This window comes from Chaetura pelagica, unplaced genomic scaffold (genome assembly GCF_000747805.2).
Source record: "Chaetura pelagica isolate M959 unplaced genomic scaffold, ChaPel_1.0 scaffold356, whole genome shotgun sequence".
NCBI classification, from domain to species: Eukaryota; Metazoa; Chordata; class Aves; order Apodiformes; family Apodidae; genus Chaetura; species Chaetura pelagica.
This window is the reverse complement of record NW_009953964.1, coordinates 9,638,556-9,651,788: the sequence shown is the minus strand read 5'-3', so window position 1 is coordinate 9,651,788 and position 13,233 is coordinate 9,638,556. Positions and strand designations below refer to the sequence as shown.

At 45.6% G+C, this 13,233-nt stretch overlaps 1 protein-coding gene across 2 annotated transcripts in view; it reads right to left on the bottom strand.

Moving 5' to 3' along the window:
• Positions 1–12,685, bottom strand: part of GLRA1 (glycine receptor, alpha 1) — a 20,231-nt gene extending 7,546 nt beyond the window's left edge. For both annotated transcript variants that reach the window (XM_010002018.1, XM_010002019.1), the window contains exons 1-3: positions 12,520–12,685; positions 9,154–9,221; positions 279–502 (exon numbers count right to left, since the gene is read on the bottom strand). In XM_010002018.1, the coding sequence (XP_010000320.1) occupies positions 279–502; positions 9,154–9,221; positions 12,520–12,685 (458 nt within the window). The remainder of the gene's footprint in view (positions 1–278; positions 503–9,153; positions 9,222–12,519) is intronic.
• Between the last annotated feature and the right edge of the window lie 548 nt (positions 12,686–13,233).

Below are 13,233 nucleotides of genomic sequence, written 5' to 3'. Positions count from 1 at the left end.
CCACCTGAGACCTCTAGTTTTGTCTCTCAAGCTCCATTTTCCACCAGGTGCAGGCTGCATTTTCCATGGCTTCTCTGTGCTGCCCTCTACCATCATCTGTGCTGAAAATATTTTGTTCACCAAGCTTACAGGAAGTGAGTTGGTTCATTTAGCTAGACCTGTGTCCTTTGGTTTGATAATGCTGAAAATGCTGATCCTCAATAATTCTGTGATTCTGTGAGTTCAGCTCTGGCTGACTCTCCCACCCTGGAGGAGCTCTCCCCATTGAGTCACCTCACCTGATGCTGTAGAGGACATTGCCATTTCTGGAGATCCTCAGAAGCTTGTTGTCTGTGGTAATCTCATGGAAATGGGCCCCTTTCTCATTAGCAAAGAACAAGTCAGGCTTCCAGATGGAGTCCAGCATGGAGGGGTCCAGGTCTAGAGAGTCATCAGGGTATTCATTGTAGGCCAGCCGGGGGTCGTTCCACTGCTGCCGCAGGAAGATGTTCACCCTGTAATCCTGCACGGGGCAAGCAGGGAGCAGAGGGATGCAGTTAGTGCTCAGAGCAGGCTGGAAATGCTGAGAACTGGGGAACATGTACTAAAATCATTCTCAAAACCAAAACACATCCCAAGCTATGGACCAGCCCTCCTGGCTTTATTTCTCAAGGAGCTGTTGTTGTTCTTAGCTCTGTGGCTTACAGCTCTCATAGCATGAGCAGCTGCCTGACCTTGCATCCCTCCATCACAGCAATCATCAGCTGGGGGTGAAGAATCAAGACCTCTGGTCTGAGCCCTGGGGCTGGAGAAGTGATGTTAAGTTGAAGGAGCTGCAAGGCTGGTGTCAGCAAGATGACTATTTTGGAGGATTAAGGGGGAAAGGATGTCAAAGCAACTTCTTTTCTCTTTTGAGCCATCCCACACTGTGTCTAGATATGGTTTCTCCAGGCTTGTGAAAAGAAAAGGCAGAGTGAGCCTGGGAAGGCATGTTCCCTGTGTGTCCACTAATACAGGGGTAGCTCAGGTTCACAGATGGGAGCAGCTGCCCTTGGCGACAGCATGTGAAGACAGAAGGGATGTGCGTGAGGTCTGCTCTCTTAATCCTAAAGGGGGTGTTCTGGGTTCCTCTTCCTAATGTCAAAATACCAGAAATGCTACAGATTTTATAGAATGTCAGTCTTCTTTAATTGCAGCTAATCCCCTAGCACTGTGCAATGTCTCTGCCTTGTAAGCATGTGTCTTACAGCTCCCCTGAGCTCCCCAGGCCAGGGCTAGAGGCTGAGGTCAAGCTCAGACACTCCCCTGGACAATTAAAGGCAGTTTCTCCTCTCCCTGTCTGACCAATAGCTTCCCAGGGTGATCTCCATGCCTCTTTTCTGCTGAATGTCACATAAGAGAGTGAGCCAACAAATTGAAATGGGGAGAGGATGTGGCAGCCATCAGGAGAGGGATAAAAGCTCCTTGTCCATAAATTAATTGACATTTTCTAAGTATAGAAGCAGATTGTGTCTGAAGACCAGCATATAATTAACCAGTCTCATTGCCCTGGCCCAAACTAATAGTTGCTATCATGATTCAGGGTTTCTTTGGTGCCTTTCTAATACTAATGTACTTTGAAGACTTCTATTAAGAGACAGTTAATGGAGGGTGTCTGACACACCTGCTGCTATTTAATACCTGCTGCAGGCACTAGGACCTTTCTTTCAGTGAGACTATTGCAAATCTCTGAGGAGACCTCTCTGGCTCTGCCATCAGGTCTAGTCTTTCCATGTGGAGAACATTAAGCTCTGGAGTTGAAGGGTAAATGTGGAGGACAGTTTTTCTGATGCTGCTGCCTCAAATACTCATTTGACATGAACTTACAGTTACTTATCTAGGAGGACATGACTGTTGTGGAGTCCAGTCATTTGGGAGAGGATTGTGTCTTGTGTGCCTTGTGTTTTTGGATGGGGCAGTTCACAGCCAAGCCCATGGTCTAGAATCTGTTTCAGGCCACTTAGTGCCACCTGCATCCTTGGAGCAGGGAAGCTGCTAATGACATTAATGGTTGTGACAACAGCAAATGAACCAGGGACTTGATGCTAAAAGGAGCAGACTTCTGAACATGAACAGGAGCTGCAACACTGTCTCCTTCTGCTGATATTCCAAAAGTCACCTTCACAACTCCTGTTGCCTCCCTCTGACTTAATTATTAATCTCTGTCCATTCTGGATAATGTGTCTTGAGAAAATGTGAATAGCAATAGCTGTGGGCAGCTGGGAACCAGGCTCTTAGTGCAGGACTGGCCAGTCACGCAAATGTGGAGAGGGAAAGCAAGCCAGAAGCTCTGCCTCCCACGGCACACAGCACCTCCCTGAGCAGCTTGTACATTTTCAGTTCTTCCTTTTCTGTGTGTAAAGATCTGCAGCCATTGCAGTCACGGGAAATCAATGTCACTGACCTAAGAGGTGGAAAGCAAAAGGTTGTTTTGCTTATTCAGCTACAAATAAGCTGGATGTTAACAGGTCGGCTCTGGTTGGGGGGTTATGTCATGTACAACAAAAATTGAACTCATGTTTGGAAGAAACTTCAGGGGTAGCTGCCCAGAAGTGTTCTCAGCCTGCAGGGTTGGAGGGAGGGGGGTAGCAAATGGAGCCAATCTCTCTACAACAGCCTGTGCTGCTGGGGATAAGCTTTGTTGCTGGAGTCAATTCACTGCTTCAGCTCCTGAAGTTGCCAAAAGGAAAGGGTGAGAAGGGAGGTGTCGTGTGGTTTGTGCTGCCACCACAGCAGACCTAAGAGGCCATAGGCAGAATGAATGCCACAGGTTTGTCACCCTGATGAGGGATATTAATCACATGCTTGTGGGCCAAAGGAAATTAACTTCTCACAGTAGATGAATGTGAGAAGCCTCCTCCTAACTCATCTCCAGAGACCAAGTATCCTCTGCTCATGCCCTTTGTAGGAACAGTCCAGGAGCATGTCATGGATGTGTGGTGGGGGAGACCACTCTACCTCCTTCCACTGGATGTTCAGCAGAGTGGTGACTAACTCTGATGTGTGCTATTCTTTGTGCTCCTCCTTTGGAGAGAAGCATTTGCAGTGGATTTTTTTTTTGCTCGTTTTGGAATATAGACACCTGAGCATTTATGTGGTGATGTAAAAAAGAAAAGGACAAAGGAAAAGAATACATGCACTGACTGCAAGTCTCTGGCTTTGTCATTTTAGGACATCAGTATTTTTTCTGTGTGTGTGTGTTTAGGAAGACCTTCCTTCTCGATGGGTTTACCCCACAGTCCTGGCCTGGCCATTGGGAAGAGCTGTTTCCTCCCAGATGCCCTTTCCTTACACCAGGCAGCTGCATTGCACTGTGGTACTGAAGGTGCTGGGCAGCCTTTTAGATTCCTTGTGTCCAGGATTCTTTGAACATTCATGTAAAAACAAGCACAGTGTCTGGACACGACACAGCCTGAGGAGCCAGCAGAAGGCAGGGAGAGCAAATGGGGCATGTCTGTGGCTGTGACAAAGACTCAGATTAGGGTTACAGTGTTCTGTACCAGCTGATGGATCCTGTGTGTGAAGCTTTGTGCCCAGGCATTGCAGTCAAGCTGAGAGGTGATGAGGCAAACAACACTCAGTTATTGAGTATCTGGAGGTACATAATTTTCTCTTGGATGCTGTTATATGAGGTCTTAGTTAGAATCACCAGGAAGTCCATAGTTGTTCCTAAATGATGGACTGAAAGGCCTAGTTTCTGATGTGAATTTCAAGGGGGAAAAAAAAAAAAGGTTTTACTGGGGCTGCAAACTCAGCAAAAAAAAAAATAATCTTTCTCCATGTCCTTCTTATCACTTGAGCTCCTCATTTGTTTGCCCATCACATCCAGACATTGATTACCTTGTGCAGCCTGTTTCTCTGGCTGGCTTGGGAGTGCAGAGCAGCAACACAGAGCTGTGAAGGCATTCAGCTTTGCAATTTGGCACAAAGGCATTTTACTCCCAAGGGGGAAATGACACAGGGCAGGAAGAAAAGAACTGAAGTGACCAAAGTAGTTCAGTTTGATAATGCTGAAATGGAATTCTGCTTAGTGGTTTCACAAGGGGCCAAGGAAATGGAGGATCTTTTCAGACCTTTGCTTCCCAAGACACCACACTCTTGGCACCTGATGCTGGGTGAGCTGATGAAAGTGGTGGCAGGTGGGGGGTGGTGCTGTGAAGAAGGATGGAGGCTGTCAGGAAGCTCAATAGGTTTCAGCCCCTGACTCAGGGGTTCTGTCAGACCAGTTTCTGCACTGGGAAGTTTTGATGAGAGACTTCAGTTTGATAGATTTAAATTTTGCTGATGGAAAAAAACAACAGGGTAGACACCCAGGAGGGGATTCTGTTGGGCTGCAGAGCACAAGCAGCTCTATTGGCATTGGGTTTATTTTCTAGAAAGGGAATGAACAAGCATTTTCAAGGCTACTTGCCTTGCAAAGGAGAGATAAAACTGACTAACTGCAAAAAAAACCAACACACCAGCCCTTGGAAAGGTTAATAAGAGAGCAGAGCTGGTGACCTTGCCACAGCTGTCGCCAAGCAGCCACTTTGAAGCCTGGTGTGAAAACCACACCTGGGCCAGAGGGAGGAGGCAGTGTGGCTTGGAAGGGTTAATAAGAGAGCTGGTGACTTTGCCACAGCTGTAGCCAAGTAGCCAATTTGAAGCCTGGTATAAAGCCACACCTGGGGCACAGGGAGGAGGCAGCATGGCTGGCAGCTGTGCTGGAGGTGCTGCTGGGGAGAAAGGCTGCTCCTTGAGGAAGGTAGGAATGGGTAGGGACAGTATCCTAATGCTTATTGTTGCTGGGGGGGGGGAGTGGGGCTGTTTTGTGCTGGAAGCCAAAACAATTTTTTTTGCTGTATTTTCCTACAAAGGAGGGGAAAGCACATTCCTTTGGGCTGAGGAAGGAGCTGCTGGGGGTGGGTTGCAGCTAGAAGTATGAACTGAAGGCTTAGGGGTTTAGTAGAGGGTTTTTTTCTGTAGCTTCTTTTTGTGTCCTTGCATTTGAATTACCTAGTTCTATTTAATACTTTGGTTTTGGTTTTTGGTTTTTTTGGTGTTCTTTTTTAAATTGCCCCCTCTGTTTAGTGCAGAGGCAAACTCCAAGCACAGAAGTGGCCAAAACACTGAGGTCTAACACTGAAGCAGCAGCAGGCTGTATGAGATGTTGTGAAAACCTTTTCATTTTGCGTTTTGTGACTTGTTCCATGCTTATCATCTCTGTGGGACTGATGATTGGGTTTAAGAATGACTGACTGCAGAAAATTGAGCTCAAAGCCTAACCTTTACTGCAGGCTTTGTGTGTTGATAACTAGATCTTTTGCTGACCTGGGAATGAGTGGGGCCAGTATTAAATGTGACCTACTCATTTAATCAGGGGCCAGTATTAAATGTGATCCACTCACTTAAGCAGTTGTGTTTGCTACCTGCTGCTCTCTGGCCTTTGAGGCTGGAGCAAATTGCTTGGCCTGTTTTGCAGAGTGGTTTGTGACCTCGTTGGAAAGTTCATGCACAGATGTCTCTGAACAAGTATTTAACATTCAGGGAGTTGCAGCCTTGAGCTTCTCCTGTCCTTAGGAGACTCTGGGAGACCAGTTGTGGCCGTGTTGGAGATGGCTGGGAAACATTTGCTTTGCTCTCTTCAGATGGCAAAATGGTGGCATTAAATAATCAGAAAGAAATGTGTATGTATATACACAGGGAAGTCTATGCTGGCTGTTTTGTGTCTTTATTTCTTTTAAACACTTGTTTGCTTCATGTGGGTCTTCTTTAAAGCATAAGACTGGAAGGTGTAATCTTGAGCATAGAGTCCAGCTCCTAGCAACCTCAGGTGATGATGTAAAAATAGGTTTCTCCTCCTCTATGTGTTTTCATTGGATGCAAAATGCTCCCAACTGCTTAAGCAATCAATGTATCCTTAAAAATGCAGCTTCTGTTGGAAGAGAGATGAAGGGCATTGCTTAATTCCAATTTTATAGCAGGATACTTGTTAGATGAAATGCTCAGATAATCTTAGCAATTGTCTTATGCTACAAAGAAAAGCCATAGCTGGTGTAGTTTATTCACTTAAAACCAAGACCCTGTTCCCTAGACACTTGGCTTCTATTTCATTTTGCATGAAGACTGTGTAGCTTTGCTCTGTTTCCTACTCTGTTACAGCTGGGGGGAAGGTGTTTATGTATCTGAAGAGCAAAAAGGGATTTAGCAGCTTGTGTTGGGACTTGTCTGGTGGTTTTTAAAAAGATGTATAGTTAGGGAGGATGCATCTTGCTTTTGTCCCCTGGAATGCCTTGGTGCTGGATGCCTTGTTGCAGTAATGCTTTGGGACAGAAGGAGGTTGTCTGCACTGGCTGTTGTAGTTGGTTGCCTCTTTCCCCTTGAAGCCCTTGTTGCTTCACAGGGTTGTGGCCCCAGTCACAGGTTCCCTTGTTCTAAGAGCTGTTTGCAAGTGAGGTTGGTGAATAAAAGCTATAAGCCACAAACTAACATAAATATCCAATCAATTATGTGCACTACTAGAGGCTTTTATATTTGGTCTCTGGTTCTACAGGATGCTTAAAGGAGTTTACTTCCCTTGCTCTAAGTAAGATCTGCTTTGGAGAATTCAGATTGGTGGATGACTGTTGTTTTTTTCCTTTAGCCTTGCCATAGCTTTTCAGGTTTCCATTCTTGTCCATTTTGAACCTTTGTGGGGCAGGTATCAGCTTTCTGCCTGCTCTGGAAAGCCTGTGCCTTCTCTCACCCTCAAATCACTGTCCTCCTTTCTGTGATTTGTAGACCTAAGTGGCTGCATCAAATGTCTGTTTTGTTCTGTTTTCCTGCATTTTCTCCTCCTCTAACTTCCACAATGCCTTGGACTGTAAGTGAGAATTTACCTCTAATCTCTCTAATCCTCTGCATAGTGACCTCATGATTTATGCTGATTTGTGAGCTTCAGGCAGTATGAAGTTAAAGGGCAACAGTGGTATTTTCTGTAGGAACCAACACTGAAAATGTTTTAAATGCTTCAGTAATTATATGTCTGGTATCCATAACAACTTTTCCTGCAGGTAGCAGTGCAATAGGATCGAAGTAAAAGTTGATGTAGTACTTGGAACCTGGGCCTACCCAGGCTTAGAGTGCCTAATTGAGGTTTAAACCATAGTGTTGTTCTTTCTCTTTTGGCCAGTCATGCAGCTGGGGGAGTGTTACCACCATCAGTGATGGAGCACTGCTTGCTTCATGGTGAAACACTGAATTGCCTCTCTACCACCCAAGTGTTTTTGCTCCCGCAGATACTTGATCACTGGTTCAAATTCAAAGTAGTCAGGTCTGTCTCAAAATCCCTTCATGACAGGGTCTTCTGCCCTTCCCAGAAGCTGTGGTGGAGAGATGACACTGCCTGTTTGTCCTACTGCATCCTTAAGCAGTGGGTAGGGCCTGGCTTCTCTGCAGAGTGAATCTCAAGGCAGCAAATCCCAGAGACTGCTCTGACTTGCTGGGGTCTTGCTTTTAGGTGCTTCAGTACCTGTGCTGCTTGTGTTCTTGTCAGAGTTTACAAGCAGAATGGCTGTCCCCAAAGCTGTGCACCATATGAGGCTGTGTGCACTGCTGTGTCAGCCTGACATCTGGACTAGCTTGTCAGAGCTGGCTTGGGTATTTCTAGACAAAGCAATGTGCCCAGAGGGTGGTTTTTGGGTTCCCATGGGAATTTTTTCTATGGAAGACAGACTGTGAGATGAGTTGTATCTGGAGAGAATAGCAAGTCCCTGCAGCATGTCTTGGAGGAGAAATGCATATCTCTTTCTCTCTCATGCCAGTCTATGCTAATTTCATGGAGCATCCTGCTTACTGGGATCCTGTGACATCTTTGTATGGCTGCTCTGATGCATTTTGCAGTATAGGACAGAGATACTGGAAAACATGTCATTTGTGATGTGCCCTGTGAGCTGCACAGGGATCCCTTGTGGGCCTGCTCCTCTCCCTTGCAAGCTGTGGATGGTCTCTGCTAGACTGTGTAGGAACAGAGTAGCTAGTGCCTGTACCACCAAAGGAAGTATCCAATGAAATTGCACATGAGGAACACGTGTATTTTGGTTCTAGTTCTTTCTGGTTTGCTTTACATACAAATGAATCTGTAAATATACTTCTCATCTCTGAACTCTGACAAATTCTGCAATCCAGTTGTGAAATGTCTTCCTTTGTGCTTGTACAGTAACAGCCATTTTTATTTTTTTCTCCTGCTGGAACTGAACTGCCCCGAGCCCCAAACACTTCCAGAAGAATCATGCAGTGTCAGAGGAGACTTGCAGGCCCAGGTGTAACAGCTCTTGATGTGCTCTGGCAGTGCTGTGCGTGCCAAGTGACTTGCTCAAGTCACAGGGTGTGATCTAGATGTAAAGCCCATAACATCCTGCCTGAATGCACAGAACTCCTGAAACTGGAGTCTTGCATTCTTCATTCAACATCTTTCTAGAAAAAGAAACCTACCAAATAGTAATTAAACATCATATTTCTGGATCAGCTGTAATTAGCACAGAGGTCAGGTGCTGTAGCTCCAGAGCTTTCCTTTGCTGTTCACTGATTATGTCACAACTAATCTTTAATTGTTCTTAGGTGGAGCAATTATCTCCTGTTCTAGTGATTCTTTGCTCCTACTATCTTGCCAAGTAGGTACAGGTTTTAGCCATGCTCAGTAATTTTATCTGAAGTGAACCTTAGCTTGCAAATAGTGGTTTTGATTTTTTTAAGAAAAATCATTGTCTAACAGAAATGACTCCATGAAAAGAATAATCTGGCAGTTCTGTCAGTCTTTAGGAATTTGACATCTGGTGCAGACTGAATTTGAGTTCAGCTCTTTTCCCTTCACTTTAAAGCAGTGATTCAAATTTCTGGATTTATATGCAGTTCAACACAAAGTATCTGCAACTGTCTCTGAGCTTGGAGCCTTGGGCAAGTCTTCAGAAAGAACTGTTTGTTTCCTTTTTGTTTCCTTTTCTGACCCTGTGGAGACTCTGATCTTCAACTACGTGTCGTGTGTTGACCATGAATTTATTCAGACTTGAGCTAAAACTTGGGAACACATTGCTTTCCCCTCCTTACATTACAGAGGAGTGTGATGCTTCATTTGCTGAGAGTGTGAGGCTGAGCAGCTGTGCTGGGCTTTGTACTTACCATGGTTGTTTCTGCAATCGAACCAAAACTGTTGATGAAAATGTTGCAGCTGACATTCACTGGTGGGCCTGCATGACAAATACAGATTGGAACAGCAGTTCATTGTGTGCTTATAAGACAAAGGATTTCCACTCTGTAGCATTAACGCCTATATATATACACTTTAAAAATGCTCATTTAAAGCATCTAAATGCTTCTGACCTAGGACCACATACTCCCTACGGAGCCAGTGCAGCAGAGGGTGCTGTGGGGATCATGCTGGGCAAAGGAGCAAGTCCCTGTGTGACAATGTGGTGTCTGCACAGCTTGCCAGCTGGATGGGAGACCTCAGGGCTCTGCCAGCAGAAGTTTTCTGTCCTGTTTTGGGAGAGGGGGTACCCAGATTTTGGGCCATGCCTCTGCTGGGCTTTATTTGCTTTCAGACTGAAGCTTTGCTCAGCCTGCTTAGGTTAGAAAAGTTAAGAAGTGACCAAAATGGAGGTTAAGGGATGCAAAGATGGTGATTAGAGGGCATGGGGGTCAGTCTGTCCATGTGGTGCTGGTGCCCAAGGGTATCGGTGTGACTGGAAGCGGTTCACGATATTGTCTGGAAAATCTGAGGTGGAAAAGGGGCACTGGCATCCCCCTCAGTGCCAAGAGCTGCAGTTCAGCACAGTGCAAAAATTCAGAGAGCATTTTGGAACCAGAGCCACATCTGGTGCCTGGCAAACCAGTGGCTTGTTCATGTACAGTGAGGGGGTTGTTGCAGAGCTGTGACAAGGGGAGGGGAGAAGCAAAACAGCCCTGGGGGCTCCTAAAGGACCTGCTAGTGGTGCTGCTCAGTTAGTGGTGGGTAAAGGCAGCATGGGCAGAGAGTAGAGGAACCTCCCCAGGAACAGAGGGGTCATTTTAACACCAGAGAACTAATCTCACATCATCCCTGTGACAGATGCTTTTGGGAAGATAAGATCTGTGGAAGAGAAGTGTGGATTTTTAGATTATTCTTCCATCCTTTATGGAGATGAGGATGGTGTCTGAATTTCAAACACTGTCTGATGGCTCAGCCTTGCTCAGAGAGTGACACTTGTCTGTTAAGGCCACATCTGCAGTCTGGCAGCTGCTGCAAGATGAAATACTTGGAGGGTTGGCTTTACCAAGTGACTTGTGCCTCTAACAAGTGACTTGTGCCTCTAATCAGTGCAAACTTCCTCTTCTGTAGAAATGAATGGAATTTCCTGGTTACTAAGTAGTAATTGGAGCTGGGGTTGCTCCTCTTCATTTCACTTTCCTTCTCTCTTACTTCAGCCTCTTCAGAAACTTGGTGCCTGGCCTTTGTGGGAGTAGGTTTGCAGCCACGTAGCAGCAATGCTGCCTATGGCTGGGATTCTCTGGGTGTGAGTGCCAGGCAGTCCAAGCAGGCTGCTGTCTAACCAGCTCCCAGACAGCCTTTTGCCAGTGCAACAGCAGCTCACATCTGTGCAGCTGTCTTTCCAGCCACAGTATGGTCAGGTATATCAGGTACAAAATGGTGTATTTTTTTTCCTCTCTTCATGAAACCCTCTTATCCAACAGGCTTGTAGAATTTAACCAGCAGCTGAAACCACATTTTACCATCAAGCTTTAGCACTTGTTTTATCTCTCTGTAATGCTCCTGTTGAGCTCAGGAGTAACAGTTTTCTTCTCTGGATCCATCTCATGAACTATATAGGAAGTCCATGTGTGAGAAAAATCCTGAGCTGACTTCCTGGGTGACTGCAGGTGCTCATGCATGGAGGTTCTGGCCCTGGTCTTTCTGTTCCTGTGCTGATGTGACCTAGGGAAGCTGAGTATGGGATGAGCTTGGTCCAGTACCCATGAAGGGAACTGTCCTTGGGAAAGCTCAGCTCTTGTTGAGGCACCCTGCTCTCCCTGCTGTGTCCAAGGGGAGCTGTGAGCACTTTGCAGGGTGTTTTGTTTGGTTGTTTTTAGCATGTGTAAGACTCTAGAATCTTCCCTGCTGGCCGCTGAAAAGTACCACTTTTGCAGTGGGAACACAGATTCCTAGAAGCAAGGTTAAGGGTACAGCTTGGGTTAGAGGTCCCCTGTCCCACACCTGCTGGGTCCAGCTCTTATCCCTGCCTGGGTTACTGACATCATCCTCCAACTGAAAGCAAAGCCCAGATGCTTCTTCCATGTTCTCAGGATGTGAATCCCCAGCTAAGTCTAGACTTCTCAGCATTTAGGGAAAAGCTGTGGTCTTATTTTTGTTAATCTTCCCCTCCTGAAAAAATCAATCTGATACGGATCTTTGGAATTATTTTAGTTTGGATCTGAGCCATTAAAACACCCTTATGAGTTACAGCAGTTAATTTACATGACAAGCTTTGAGAGCTACAACCCCAAGCTCTGTAAAACACCTCTTGTGCCTCCCCTATAAATTGGACCCTGATTTATGTGTGGGAGGCTAAGCCAGCAAAAATACCCTGTGGGGAAGGTGTAGTTCATTGAAATTGAAATTATATTAACTCAAATAAAAGTGCAATACAGCTGCCTTCAGCAGGAAGATATTATATACATTTCATTAAATATTAAAGTTTAATTTCTTTTGTGTGCGTGCATCGTTTAGTGTAGGCAGGTTTAGAGGGTGGATTCTTAACTCTTTGTGATTTGGATTAAGCCAGCAGTGTTTTCTATTGTCTGGTTGGTTACTAGGATATCACTTTCCCACCTATCTCCAGGTTAAAAGCCTCAAATGGAGCTCATTTCTTGATGCTGTGTGGCAGATGCTGTCATCATTATTAACAGATCATGGTAACCCTGTGTTAGCATTGCCAGTTGAATCTTAGGATGAGGAGAAATTGGTGGTAGGAAACAAGTGAATGAAATGAGCACTGAAGAGGGCTGGACAGTGGCTGAGAGGGGCAGGTCCTGCTATCTCTGGTTGTGAGTCAAGGGTCTATCTCTGTAATAGTGAGATTGGTTAAAAAGAAAACACTCTTCTGTGGGAGACAGTGATGGCTCAGAGCTGCTCATGGCATCTTGCTCCTGGAGCTTGATGGGAGGAACTTTTCTTGGCTTTACCTGCTCTTAGAAGGTGCTGTGAGCTGTGACCTAGAGGAAAAGTTGAAGTTTTTCTTGTAATCTGTCCCTGTTGGTCACAGTTCGGTTTGGCAGGATCCCTGATCCCTGTATTGAAGTGTTTCCTGCATGTCAAGTTGTTACAAGATGGTCTGCATTCTGAGTGGAAGTTGGATGCCTTTCTAGACATCTACAAAGCATCCATGTGCCAAATATCTCATTATCATACATATTTCATATTAATATAATGATTATTCTTATTCCATACACAGTTAATGAGTTTTCAATCCCCAAAAGAAACAAACCCACACAAGCAGGAGTCCTGCATACCTTTAAAATTTGGCCTGATCCTGGCATCGTATCCTGACGTTCGCCCCATCAACTTATCCAAGAAATCAGAAGGAGACATGGGTTTGGGGGCAGATCGTGCTGCTGCTTCAGCTTCTTTGGAGGCTGCCAAGCTGAGGAGAAAGAAAGAGGAGGTTTTAGTGTACATCCCATTCTGGGGAGTATTTGGGGTCCAGAAACAGAGCAGTCAGCACCTCATTCCCACTGTGTGCTGGGGTGGGTACCCATGTGAATTCCTAATGAGGCTGCTCTCTGCTAACTTGTTTGCCCAGCACAAACATCTCTAAATACAGAATCCCAGCTGCCACCAAAGTAGAAGAGAGATGATGAGTGGAGAAAATCCTTTTGTGAGTTTAGGTCTTGCTGCTTGGTGTGCCACTGAATGACAAATGGGAACTCTGGCACTGAGCTCCACAGGAAAAATCCACTCTGAGATTAGCCTTGGGCAGAAATTACTGCTTAATTACATGGCAAATAGTAAGGAGCATATTTGGTACCCTGACAATCTAATTTTCCAAAGGGTAGGATAAGAGCAATTTGGAACTGGAGGCTGAAATGAGTGTCAGGTGGTTGCATAGCTCCTGCTTTTGGGACTGGAGGGATGGAATATGGATTCCTGCTTCCTGGTTGGGCCAGCATTAGCTGCTGGTACCTGCAATGCAGGGGGTTGAGTTCAATACAACAACATGATCTCTG